Raw genomic sequence first — 11586 nt, 5'->3', positions numbered from 1 at the left:
GTTGACTTTAACTTTTCATGTTATTAATGAGCATAATAAAAATAACTACATCACATCTGTTGAAAGACCATGTTTCTTTTTTGTTTCTCAAATGACAATGTTTTAATTTCCACCTTTGAGACCTGACATCTGTTTGTAGTTGACCCCACCTTTTGTATCTGATCCATGGTTCATAGTAAAGTCTTCTTCCTAACTGTTTCTATTTGATAAGACTTGAAAATCACCTCATGTCTATTTGACTTTGTTTCAACCTGATAAGAAAATCCCACATGGCTCTTAAGCTTTCTGCTACGTTGTCTGCACATAGGTGTCACACTTCTGTTCTCTGACTGATCATTTTTCTATCCCAGTTTCCCAGCATGTATGTTTTCAGTCACAGATGACATCAAATGCAGGCAGCAGTAAAATCCAGTTACAGATTGTGACTTCTGATGTATCTGAGATGATTTCTAAAACCAGGTTTCACAGGGACTCTCAGTCAACTGTTCCTCTGTTTGTATGTGATCTGGTGCCTTGAAGGAGAACTGCCAGGTAACACACATTTTTCATAGACGGCTTCAATAGTAATGTAGAGGCTCATTGGCTGACTTCAGCATTTTAACTTGTCACAGCATAAACTATACAATGTATATCCTTTATAAAAGACTGTCACATTTGAACTAAATCTGATCTATTTTAACCTGAATATATTTTCATCTTCAACACAGTGCAACAACAACAGCTGTTCTTCACAGACAGTGGCGTCCACATTTAAACAGGATCCAGTTTAAGGAGTTTATTTCCACAGTTCAGGAAGTTCACTGGTTCTTGGTTGTCTTTGTTCTCCTGGTTTGGAGGAAAGGGCTTGCATACAGATGGGTGGGGTTATATAACCTCTGGGTGTGGTCAATGGGGTGACAGGTGATTTGCAGGCAGGTATTTGCAGGTGTTAGACTTGTGATTTAACATGAGTTAGAATGAAGTCAAGTACATTACTGTCCAAGTTGACATAATTCCTAAGTGTTCTACACTTTCTGTGAAGTACAACTGTTGTATTAAAAGAAAATAAGACTTACCCAAATAAAATATTTATTTACTTTACTTACTTTATTGCTGTCACTTTTATGTGAAGACAATATAAAAATATATTAAATATTCTAGAAAAATATGACATCAAGTCAGATTAAGATCAATGTATAATTGCTTCAAGATGGATGAAGCTGTATTTGTGATTCTCCTCTCAGTGTAATCATCACAGAATGAGCAGCTAGTCTTAGTTTCACTTTCTCAGATCGTCACACCTCTCATGTCACATCTGATTTGTTCAGAGCGGGTGGGGGGAGGGGTTTGTGAGGGGCTGACCAATAATCAAATCCTTTCTGATCAGTATTTAAAGCCTAGTAACAACAGTTTGGATTCATAAGTCGGGTTCATCTACACAGATCAGACTGAGCTGAGGAAACATGAAACAAAGGTGAGTTTGAACGTTTCTATAATGTGTTTGTGTAAATATGTAAAAATCAGTGTATGTACAGTTTTAACAACAGACACGTTTAATTGATCTTGACTTCAGATTTGTTCTTTTTTCATGAGTTGAACTCACAGCTGAAATCTGGCATGCTCACATTTTCGTACTATATTCATCCCTACTTGTTTAAATCACAGAGACTGTACACGTGATTCATAATCATGCTAATTACAGTATAAGACAAAACACAGATTAAAGTTATACTTCTTGAAGTATGATAGTGTGAACTACGGTCAAGCAGACATCATTCGCGTTTCCGTGGTCAAACCAGTTGTTCCTGGATTTCGAGTGTGTGATTTATCGAACATTTACAGTAGTCACACTGTCATAGTTCCAGGGAGTGGATGGAAATGATTTTTAAATACAATCTCATATGTAAAAAGGCATTAGTAGAACACTTTCATATTAATCATTCCCGGAAATGACCTATAGGAACATCGAATCAAAATCGAGCACTGGAAATACAGGAACGACTGGTTTGACCACAGCAATATGAATGACAGCGGGTTTGACCGCAGGTATGAAGTGGGAGTGTCAAAATGTTTCTACTTTCTGCTCTCTTCTTTTTCTTCTTTCACTTTTGATGTTGAACAGTTTATCTGTGTGATATTTAGTTTTCACAAGGAGGAGTTCTTCAAGGTGTTCACCAAAATATTTTATGTTAGATGTTGTACTTTATATTCTCCTGATCAAATCATTTTCTGAAATGGTTTGAACATAACATGCATTTTTCAGTGATAGTTAATTATCACTTTTGTCTGAATGGCTCTGTCTTATGAACATAAAGATGAGCATCTGATGAGATGGAGGTGGAGAACCATGATAACACAGCAGCAGCAGGAGGAGGAGGAGGAGAGTCTGAAATCAAATCTGTAATATCATCTGTGACAAATGATAAAAGTAAGTTCAAAATTTGACGATATAAAAATTAATAAATTTAGTATTGTTGAGAAAACTACATATTGTTTTTATGCTGAGCCTGTTCAATCTGTTTTTTCTTACACGACCTGTCAGTAGATGAGCTGGAGGAAAGTTCAGCTAAAACCAAGGTAAAGATCAGTCACCATCATACAGTAAGTCATTTCAGCATTTACCACAAGAGAATCCCTCCCTAAATCTAAAATAATAAAACTTTTCATAACACACACAGTGTCCACACTGTCCAAACATCAGACCTTTGAAATTGTTTTATTCTGACAAAACTAATAAAGAAAGCTTTTTATTATATTGACATCCCACCTGCAGACATGCACACCTTCACATTAATGTGATGACAGTTTAACACGCTGGTCTCACGTCTGAATAACCACCTTGGTCGCTTTAATGTGAAAGTCACAACAGGAATCTTACTGGGTCAGACCTGCTAAAATTTCAGTGGCTGCAGAATGATGCACTTTTCTTAGTTTTGGTTTCCTGATGAAAACATTTTAATCTCAGTGGCTCTAACCTGGAGAACTAATCCTGACATGAAATCAATTATTTTATTTATTAGTCTGATTCATTGACTGAACCTGGTGGAGCTGAACATCCAGAGCAGAACGATACCACCAAAGACATGGACCACAAATCCCACGAAGAAGAAAAGACGGATTCCTCAGTGTTTCATCAAAGTCAAACAGGTGAGATCTTAATATTGTTGATCACATAGGGCCCTGTAATGCCCTGTTCAGACCTGGTATTAACATCCATCTCAGCTGATCCGATCACCAGTGGACAGCTCTTAGTTAAGGTGTGAACTCACCCAAGAGGATGCATTTGGCCTCGATCACTCAGACCACAGTCAGAGGTATTCACATTCTTTCAGCAATGTCAACACAAATGTGTAATTTCCTTGATTTTTGTATTGCATATCTGGAAAATTCAAATTCAAACAATATTATCTCTATTTGATGTTGAGGACATATGTCTTGTTGAATAATAAACATTGTAAATATACTGTACATATTATTTTAACATAATTTTTTACAAATAGATTTTATTTAACCTGAGTTAACTGACCAGAAACTATTTCTCTTAAATGTGATTCTGCAATCTGCTTGTTGTTACATTGACCTGTGGTAGATCAGCCAGAGAAGACAGCAGCTACAGGAGATCAGCTGGAGGAGAGAGCAGCTACAGGAGATCAGCTGGAGGAGAGAGCAGCTACAGTTGATCAGCCGGAGGAGAGAGCAGCTACAGTAGATCATCTGAAGGAGAGAGCAGCTACAGTAGATCAGCTGGAGGAGAGAGCAGCTACAGTAGATCACCTGGAGAAGAGAGCAGCTACAGTAGATCATCTGAAGGAGAGAGCAGCTACAGTAGATCAGCCGGACAAGAGAGCAGCTACAGTAAATCAGCTGGAGGAGAGAGCAGCTACAGTAGATCAGCTGGAGGAGAGAGCAGCTACAGTAGATCAGCCGGAGGAGAGAGCAGATACAGTAGATCAGCTGGAGAAGAGAGCAGCTACAGTAGATCAGCTGGAGGAGAGAGCAGCTACAGTAGATCAGATGGAGGAGAGAGCAGCTACAGTAGATCAGCCGGAGGAAAGAGCAGATACAGTAGATCAGCTGGAGGAGAGAGCAGCTACAGTAGATCAGCTGGAGGAGAGAGCAGATACAGTAGATCAGCCGGAGGAGAGAGCAGCTACAGTAGATCAGCTGGAGGAGAGAGCAGCTACAGTAGATCAGCCAGAGGAGAGAGCAGCTACAGTAGATCAGCCGGACAAGAGAGCAGCTACAGTAAATCAGATGGAGGAGAGAGCAGCTACAGTAGATCAGCCGGAGGAGAGAGCAGCTACAGTAGATCAGCCGGAGGAGAGAGCAGCTACAGTAGATCAGCTGGAGGAGAGAGCAGCTACAGTCGATCAGATGGAGGAGAGAGCAGCTACAGTAGATCAGCTGGAGGAGAGAGCAGCTACAGTAGATCAGCCGGACAAGAGAGCAGCTACAGTAGATCAGATGGAGGAGAGAGCAGCTACAGTAGATCAGCCAGACGAGAGAGCAGCTACAGTTGATCAGCCAAAGGAGAGAGCAGCTACAGTCGATCAGCCAGACGAGAGAGCAGCTACAGTACATCAGCCGGAGGAGAGAGCAGCTACAGTAGATCAGCTGAAAGAGATAGCAGCTACAGTCGATCAGCCAGACGAGAGAGCAGCTACAGTAGATCAGCCGGAGGAGAGAGCAGCTACAGTAGATCAGCCGGAGGAGAGAGCAGCTACAGTAGATCAGATGGAGGAGAGAGCAGCTACAGTAGATCAGCCAGACAAAAGAGCAGCTACAGTACATCAGCCAGACGAGAGAGCAGCTACAGTTGATCAGCTGGAGGAGAGAGCAGCTACAGTAGATCAGCTGGAGGAGAGAGCAGCTACAGTTGATCAGCCAGACGAGAGAGCAGATACAGTAGATCAGATGGAGGAGAGAGCAGCTACAGTAGATCAGCTGGAGGAGAGAGCAGCTACAGTTGATCAGCCAGACGAGAGAGCAGCTACAGTAGATCAGCGGGACGAGAGAGCAGCTACTGTAGATCAGCCAGACAAAAGAGCAGCTAAAGTAGATGAGCTGGAGGAGAGAGCAGCTACAGCTGATCAGCTGGAGGAGAGAGCAGCTATAGTAGATCAGCCGAAGGAGAGAGCAGCTACAGTAGATCAGCCGGAGGAGAGAGCAGCTACAGTAGATCAGCCGGAGGAGAGAGCAGATACAGTAGATCAGATGGAGGAGAGAGCAGCTACAGTAGATCAGCCAGACGAGAGAGCAGCTACAGTTGATCAGCTGGAGGAGAGAGCAGCTACGACACAGGTAAAGGTGAGAATATTTGGTCCTCTGTAGTCACTGTCATACAGCAACATTTCTTTTTCAATGCTTCTTATTTCTTATGACGTCGGGTTAAAGTCTAGCACGAACACCTGTACCCTGAACTAAAGACTGGAGCTCTTGCCTTTTTACTTTAGACTTGGACAATGTTTGACTCCACAAAGCTCCTGGTTTGACACTGGATGAGTGAAGCTGAAGACACTTTTACTGAAGAGTTTACTTTCTTGTCCCTCAAATACAAACCTACTTTACAGCATTTAGTTTCAGCACATTGGTTCCCTTTCAATTTTGGTTCCTTGTACTCAGAATATTGTACCTCTGTGTTCTTAATCTCAATGGTTGTAACCTATTTATTTTTAAAATGAAATTAAATGACCTGTTTTCTCAGTGTGACCCAGTTAATGATGGAAAACACTCAAAGAAGAAGAATGACTACACAGCGAAAGGAAGAGAGTCTGAAATCAAGTCTGTTCCATCTGCAACATGTGAGAAAATAATTTATTAATAAAAAATATTGTCTTACAATAATAGTCAAAATTAGAACTAATTACTAACTAACTAATCATTTACAGTGAACATTAGAAAACTGTATTGATTCAACTCTGGTTCATTGTTGTCTTGCAGGCACCTCAGATGTGGATATGAGTGGAAACAAGGATAAGGTCAGAAAATACAAATTTATTTCACAATAACTTGAGGACTTTTTACTCTATAACCATTTCTTAAAATACAATACATTTTTTCTATTCATACTTTCCAGCAATCAGTGGAGATTTCTGAAGAGAAGAACAGAAACATGGAGTATCAAAAAGATCTTGAAACGTTGGTTCACAGACTTCACCTTCAAGACAAAGAGAATTTGTCTCCAGCAGATTTTCTTAAAATAGGTCCACCAGTGAAACAGGACCATGAAACATCTGAGGAAGATCTAGCTCATACTTTTCTTCAGAGGTTGATGATGTTAGACTACAGAGCCAGATATATTTCTGTAATACAAGATAGTGCTGAGGTGAGCCACTCAACATCTGTTCCAGAGTCTGAAACTGTTGACACAGAAGACAGTGACTTAGATGCTCTTTTTAGCAACAACAATGACTGTGATCAATCAGATCAGACTCATGTTCATCCGATGGACGTTCAAATAGCAGTATTTCACTGCTCAGACAGCTTCCTTAAGCAGAACATGATGACAAAGCTGTCACAGTGTCAGTACGCCTTACCTTTGCTTGTTCCTAACCCAGTCACACTGGATGTTGAGTGTCCTCTGTGGACATTCAGACAAATAAGAAAAACCTGGAAGACAACTCAAGTCAAGGATGATTCAAACATTGTCACCATGAAGAGTATGCCCATCTGCAAAGCTGAGACACCCATGGTGTCATTTTTCCGCCTGGGTTCACTGTCAGTGTCTAAATCTCAGCTGATGAACACTTTGATCAACGAGCGTCACAACACCTTCTTCCACAGAAACTGCCCAGGTAGCACCAGATCTCGCCTTTTGATGGATGGTGTGGCAGAGATTGCCTGGTACTGTCCAGCTGGAAAACCCAACGATGCCTTCACTGACTGCACTGCCTTCTGTAATCTTCATGGTGATGCTCTGTCGATTGAAAAACAGCGTAAGATACTGACTGAAAAATCTTCAGTCAATGTTGTTCTGTTACCAACTCTGAAAAAAGGTGACAAAAGTACTGAAGTTATCTCAGATCTTCTGAAGTCTCCAAAGCCTCTGATTTGTCTCATTACTGATAATGATCGTGGTGCAGTTCAGATGAAAAAGGGAAAATATAAAATGGGTCTAAAAGACAGAAGCCAGTCAGATGTTTCTGAAGAACTGAAAAGGATCATTAGAAAGATCTTGTCTGGATCACAAACATCCTTCCAGCTTGAAACCATGGCCGAGGTCTCTGGGATCAGAGTGGATGAAGAAGACACAGTCTGCCAAAAAGGGAAATCTGCTGCTATGAAAACAGTGAATTTACTTCAGGGGATGAAAGTTTCAGAAATCAAAGATAAATTCCTCCCTTGTCATGGCCGACTGTGGCATGAGTGGTGCAGAATAAAGAAAGAACTGTATCACCTCAAAGGAAACGTTGAGAAGGACAAAAGTGAAAAGCAACAGGAACTGATGAAAATACGAAAAGAACAATGTGATGCTTCCTGTAGTGAACTGGTGAAGTTGTTCATTGAAAGTCTCTCATCTTTGCCATCAACAGACAAAGAGTATTTCCTGAAATGGACTCAGATCTTAATAGACGCCCTCTCCACAGACGATCTCACGTCAATTCTCCAAAGCTATGATAAGAAGTGGTCTGAGGTCTTGGCTCTGAAGAAGAAACGTGACAAACCTGATCTGCTAAAAAGAAAACAGACTGAGCTTGAACAAATATCAACAAAACTGCAGTCAGCAACTTTTGGCTTGGAGCACATCTTTAGAGAAATGGGGCAGATCTATGAAGCCCATAAATCTCTGCAGAAACAAACAAAGAGGAGTCAGACTGACTGGTCTAAATACCCTGAGCTGGCTGCAGAGCTGATGATATCAGGATACCCCATGGAGCTGATGGATGGTGATGCAGGTCATGTGCCTTTGACATGGATCTCTAGTCTTTTAGAGGAAGTCATCAAGAGACTGGGTGACCAGAGAGTGTTTGTGTTGTCAGTTTTGGGCTTACAAAGCAGTGGAAAATCAACAATGCTGAATGCCATGTTTGGGTTACAGTTTGCAGTGAGTGCTGGCAGATGCACCAAGGGTGCCTTCATGCAGCTGATCAAAGTGTCAGAGGAGATGAAGAGAGACTTTAAGTTTGACTATGTGCTGGTGGTGGACACTGAAGGACTGCGTGCTCTTGAATTAGCAGGTAACGCCGCTCTTAACCACGACAATGAACTGGCAACTTTTGTTGTTGGTCTGGGAAACATGACATTGATCAACATCTTTGGAGAGAATCCAGCTGAGATGCAAGATGTTCTGCAGATTGTTGTTCAGGCTTTCATGAGGATGAAGAAAGTCAAACTTTCTCCAAGTTGTGTGTTTGTTCACCAGAATGTGACAGATATTTCAGCTGCAGAGAAAAACATGGAGGGAAAGAGACGCCTGCAAGAAAAACTGGACCAGATGACCCAACTAGCTGCCAAAGAGGAGGTTTGTAATGCAAAGTGTTTCAGTGACATCATTGCATTTGATGTGCAAAAAGATGTGAAATATTTTGCCCAGCTTTGGGAGGGAAGTCCACCTATGGCTACTCCAAATCCAAGTTATAGTGAGAGCGTCCAAGAGCTGAAGAACTTCATCCTCTCTAAAGCTTCACTGTCTGCTGGGATTACTCTGTCACAGTTCAAAAGCAAAATTCACGACCTGTGGAATGCCCTGTTGAACGAAAACTTTGTTTTCAGTTTCGAAAACACACTTGAAATTAAAGTGCACAGAAAACTTCAGGTTCAGTACGGAAACTGGACCTGGGCCTTGAGGAGCAACAAGTTGACCATTGAAAACCAGCTGTACAACACAATTGAAAATGGAAAACTTGACAAGGTTGAGCTCAGTTATCTTTTTAAAGAAATGAGCCGAACATATGGAGAAATCCAAAAAGAAATTACATCTTACTTTGATGATGACAGAGACAAAGAAATGTTGGTTCAGTGGCGAGGCACATTTGAAAGCAAAATCAAGGAGTTTCATGAAGAACAGGTGAGAGGAGTGAAAAGAAAACTGGATGAAGTTATCCAGCAGAAGAAGGCTTGTAAAAAGCCTGATGATCAGAAGACAGAGTTTGAGAACAAGCTGCTACAGAAGAGCAAAGAGCTCGCTCATCAGTTAAAACACAAGACACAAGATGAAGAGGAACTTAAACAGCAGTTTGACTCTGTTTGGAGAGACTGGGTGAGAGAACTAACTACAGATACAAAACCTATTGAAGACATCAACTTGGAGGAAGATCAGTCAACTATCCTTCATGAGCTTGGTTTTGAATGGGATCTTATTGATGAATCCAAAACCAGTGGCAGATACAAAAACATATCAGAGGCTGGTGATTACTCTCATTATGTGACACTCGCCAAGTATCATGACCACACTGAACGGTTTATTAACTTTCATTCAGAAAAGATCAGATCCCTGATTGATAATCTTGAAAAACAGTCACTTGATACAATCAAGAACAAACCTGTAGCTACAACAGGCTACAGTTCAACTTACTTGCGAGAAGTTGCTAAAAATGTCAAAGAGAAAGTGACAGAATTTGAATCAGAGAGGAAATTTGCTCTGAAGAAGAAGTTTACAGTTGATCTCTTACTGTATGTGTTTGACATAGCAGGAACTTGGCTTTCAGAGTCCCACAAGAAATTCAAGAAGAAGAATGATGCACGTACTCATTTAGAAAGCAAAAGGGATCAGTATTACAACATTTTCAGAAGCTTCTGTAAAGGAAACTCTTCTGCTGTTGTACTTGGAGAACTGATCTGTGAAAAACTGAAGGTTTCCACTGTTGAGGCTGTCTGTAAAAAGACTGCCATTGATCTAGCTGGAGAGATGAGGAGCAGTTTCCCAGCATTCAATGGGAACAGACTGAACCTGGAGAAACATGTGTTGAAGTCGTTGGCAGAGAAAGAGGACTTCAGTGGTTTCATCACCTACATCCATCAACCAAGGAAACATGTGGAGAAGTTTATTAAAGAGGAAGTAGAGAAATATATCTTCATATCACACAAAGATAAAGCTCGGGATATACTCAAGAAAAATGTTGAAAACATGAAACAACATGTGAGGCAGGCTTTATTTACTGCAACAGATAAAGTCAAAACCCAGACAGGAGACACAGACATGTGGCTGGAGGAATTTACCAGTTCTCTAAAAGATCAGTTGACATTTGATGCCGTTTGTCCTGAAAACTTCCGAGACATAAACCATTTTGAGTTCCTTAAAGAAGAGATAGAGAAAAGCCTTGAACCCATCATGAAGGAGATGAACAACCTCTCACTGAATAAGATGAATGAGTTCAGACTGAAGCCTGATCAAATCCTCGTTGATCAGCTGTGCAAGTGCTGCTGGGTAACGTGTCCATTCTGTGCAGCTGTTTGCACCAACACCATGGAAGATCACAGTCCTGAAAAGCACTGCGTCCCTTTCCATCGCCCCGCTGGGATTAAAGGATGGCACTATAGAGACACAGTGGAACTGGTCATCGATTTCTGCACAACAAATGTTGCAAGTGATGAAAGGTTTAACCCCTGTCACGACTCAAATAAAAGCATTCCTTTTAAACAGTACCCAAATGGTGGGGATAAGTATGCTTCATGGAAAATCACTCCTGATGAGTCTAAACTGACATACTGGAAATGGTTTGTGTGTCAATTTCAAAAACAACTGGAAGCACAATATAAATTAAAATTCCAGGGCAGAGGAGAAATTCCCAGAAACTGGAGAAAACACAGTAAAGAAGAAGCGATTAAAAGTCTGGATGAAATGTACAAACTGTGAAAAAATACTTGTAATAAATCTACTTCTTACAACAAAGAATGGAGGGTTTACTTCTTTAACCTGTGTAATTCATTTCTAACTTATATCTGAAAATCTCATTAAACAAGTTTTGCCTGTTTGTATTTTTTTATTTCTTTACATTTTAAGTTGAATCATGTTAACTGATCCAGGATGCTTTATGCTTTAAGACATATTTGAAGTGTTCAGTTGTGTTATGTTAATCTCGTTTAAAATAATCTGTCATTATATCTACAGCAGCATGAGTTTTGTTGTTTTGTTGTCAATGTGAGGAAAATATTTCTAAAAGATTTTATCATTTATTAAACTGATCATTCAGTGACGACACAAAAACAATCACCTTATGTCTATTTGACTTTGTCTCGACCTGATAAGAAAATCACACATGGCTCTTAAACCAGGTTTCACAGGGAATCTCAGTCAACTGTGTCCCTTTTGGTATGTGATCAGTTGCTTTAAAGGAGAACTACCACAATTCAGTATTGCACCACTGTTAAGTTTGGGGACTCACAAGAGAAAGACTTTTAAAAAGAGATGGTCAAAAGCAGCAGAGGCCAAGATGTCCTGACTTTTTGTCTCTAGTCTGCATCAAGCTCTAAAACCACTGTATCCTACATTTCCCATACTGCAACTCAAGTGTCTGTCATTAAACCACATCTTGCCTTGTAAGATGCCCACTTCTTTCAAACCCCACACCTCAAGCTGGACATGTCGGTTAAATGTAGAGTACTATAAGTTTGGATGAATGGGGTTTAAATATCTTTAGCATAGTTAGAAAAGCTAAAAACTACCAT

The 11586-nt window shown here is 40.5% G+C and overlaps 1 protein-coding gene across 1 annotated transcript; it reads left to right on the top strand.

Moving 5' to 3' along the window:
* The first annotated feature begins 5706 nt into the window (after positions 1 to 5706).
* LOC111239186 (interferon-induced very large GTPase 1-like) lies at positions 5707 to 10798 on the top strand. The gene is made up of 3 exons (XM_022769006.1): positions 5707 to 5780; positions 5920 to 5957; positions 6056 to 10798. Exons 2-3 carry the CDS (start codon positions 5937 to 5939, stop codon positions 10772 to 10774), a joined length of 4740 nt encoding a protein of 1579 aa, XP_022624727.1. The 5' UTR covers positions 5707 to 5780; positions 5920 to 5936; the 3' UTR covers positions 10775 to 10798.
* The last annotated feature ends 788 nt before the right edge of the window (positions 10799 to 11586 follow it).

Source organism: Seriola dumerili, unplaced genomic scaffold (genome assembly GCF_002260705.1).
Source record: "Seriola dumerili isolate Sdu_G_001 unplaced genomic scaffold, Sdu_1.0 BDQW01002134.1, whole genome shotgun sequence".
In the NCBI taxonomy this organism is placed as follows: Eukaryota; Metazoa; Chordata; class Actinopteri; order Carangiformes; family Carangidae; genus Seriola; species Seriola dumerili.
The sequence above is the reverse complement of the archived record's forward strand: the minus strand, read 5'-3'. Positions and strand labels throughout refer to the sequence as shown.

Bases quoted from the DNA above. Each gene is read 5' to 3' on its own strand.
- LOC111239186 (XM_022769006.1), top strand. From the start codon at position 5,937: ATGAGTGGAAACAAGGATAAG. The intron at 5,958-6,055 runs GTCAGAAAATAC...CATACTTTCCAG, and splicing joins TGAGTGGAAACAAGGATAAG to CAATCAGTGGAGATTTCTGA.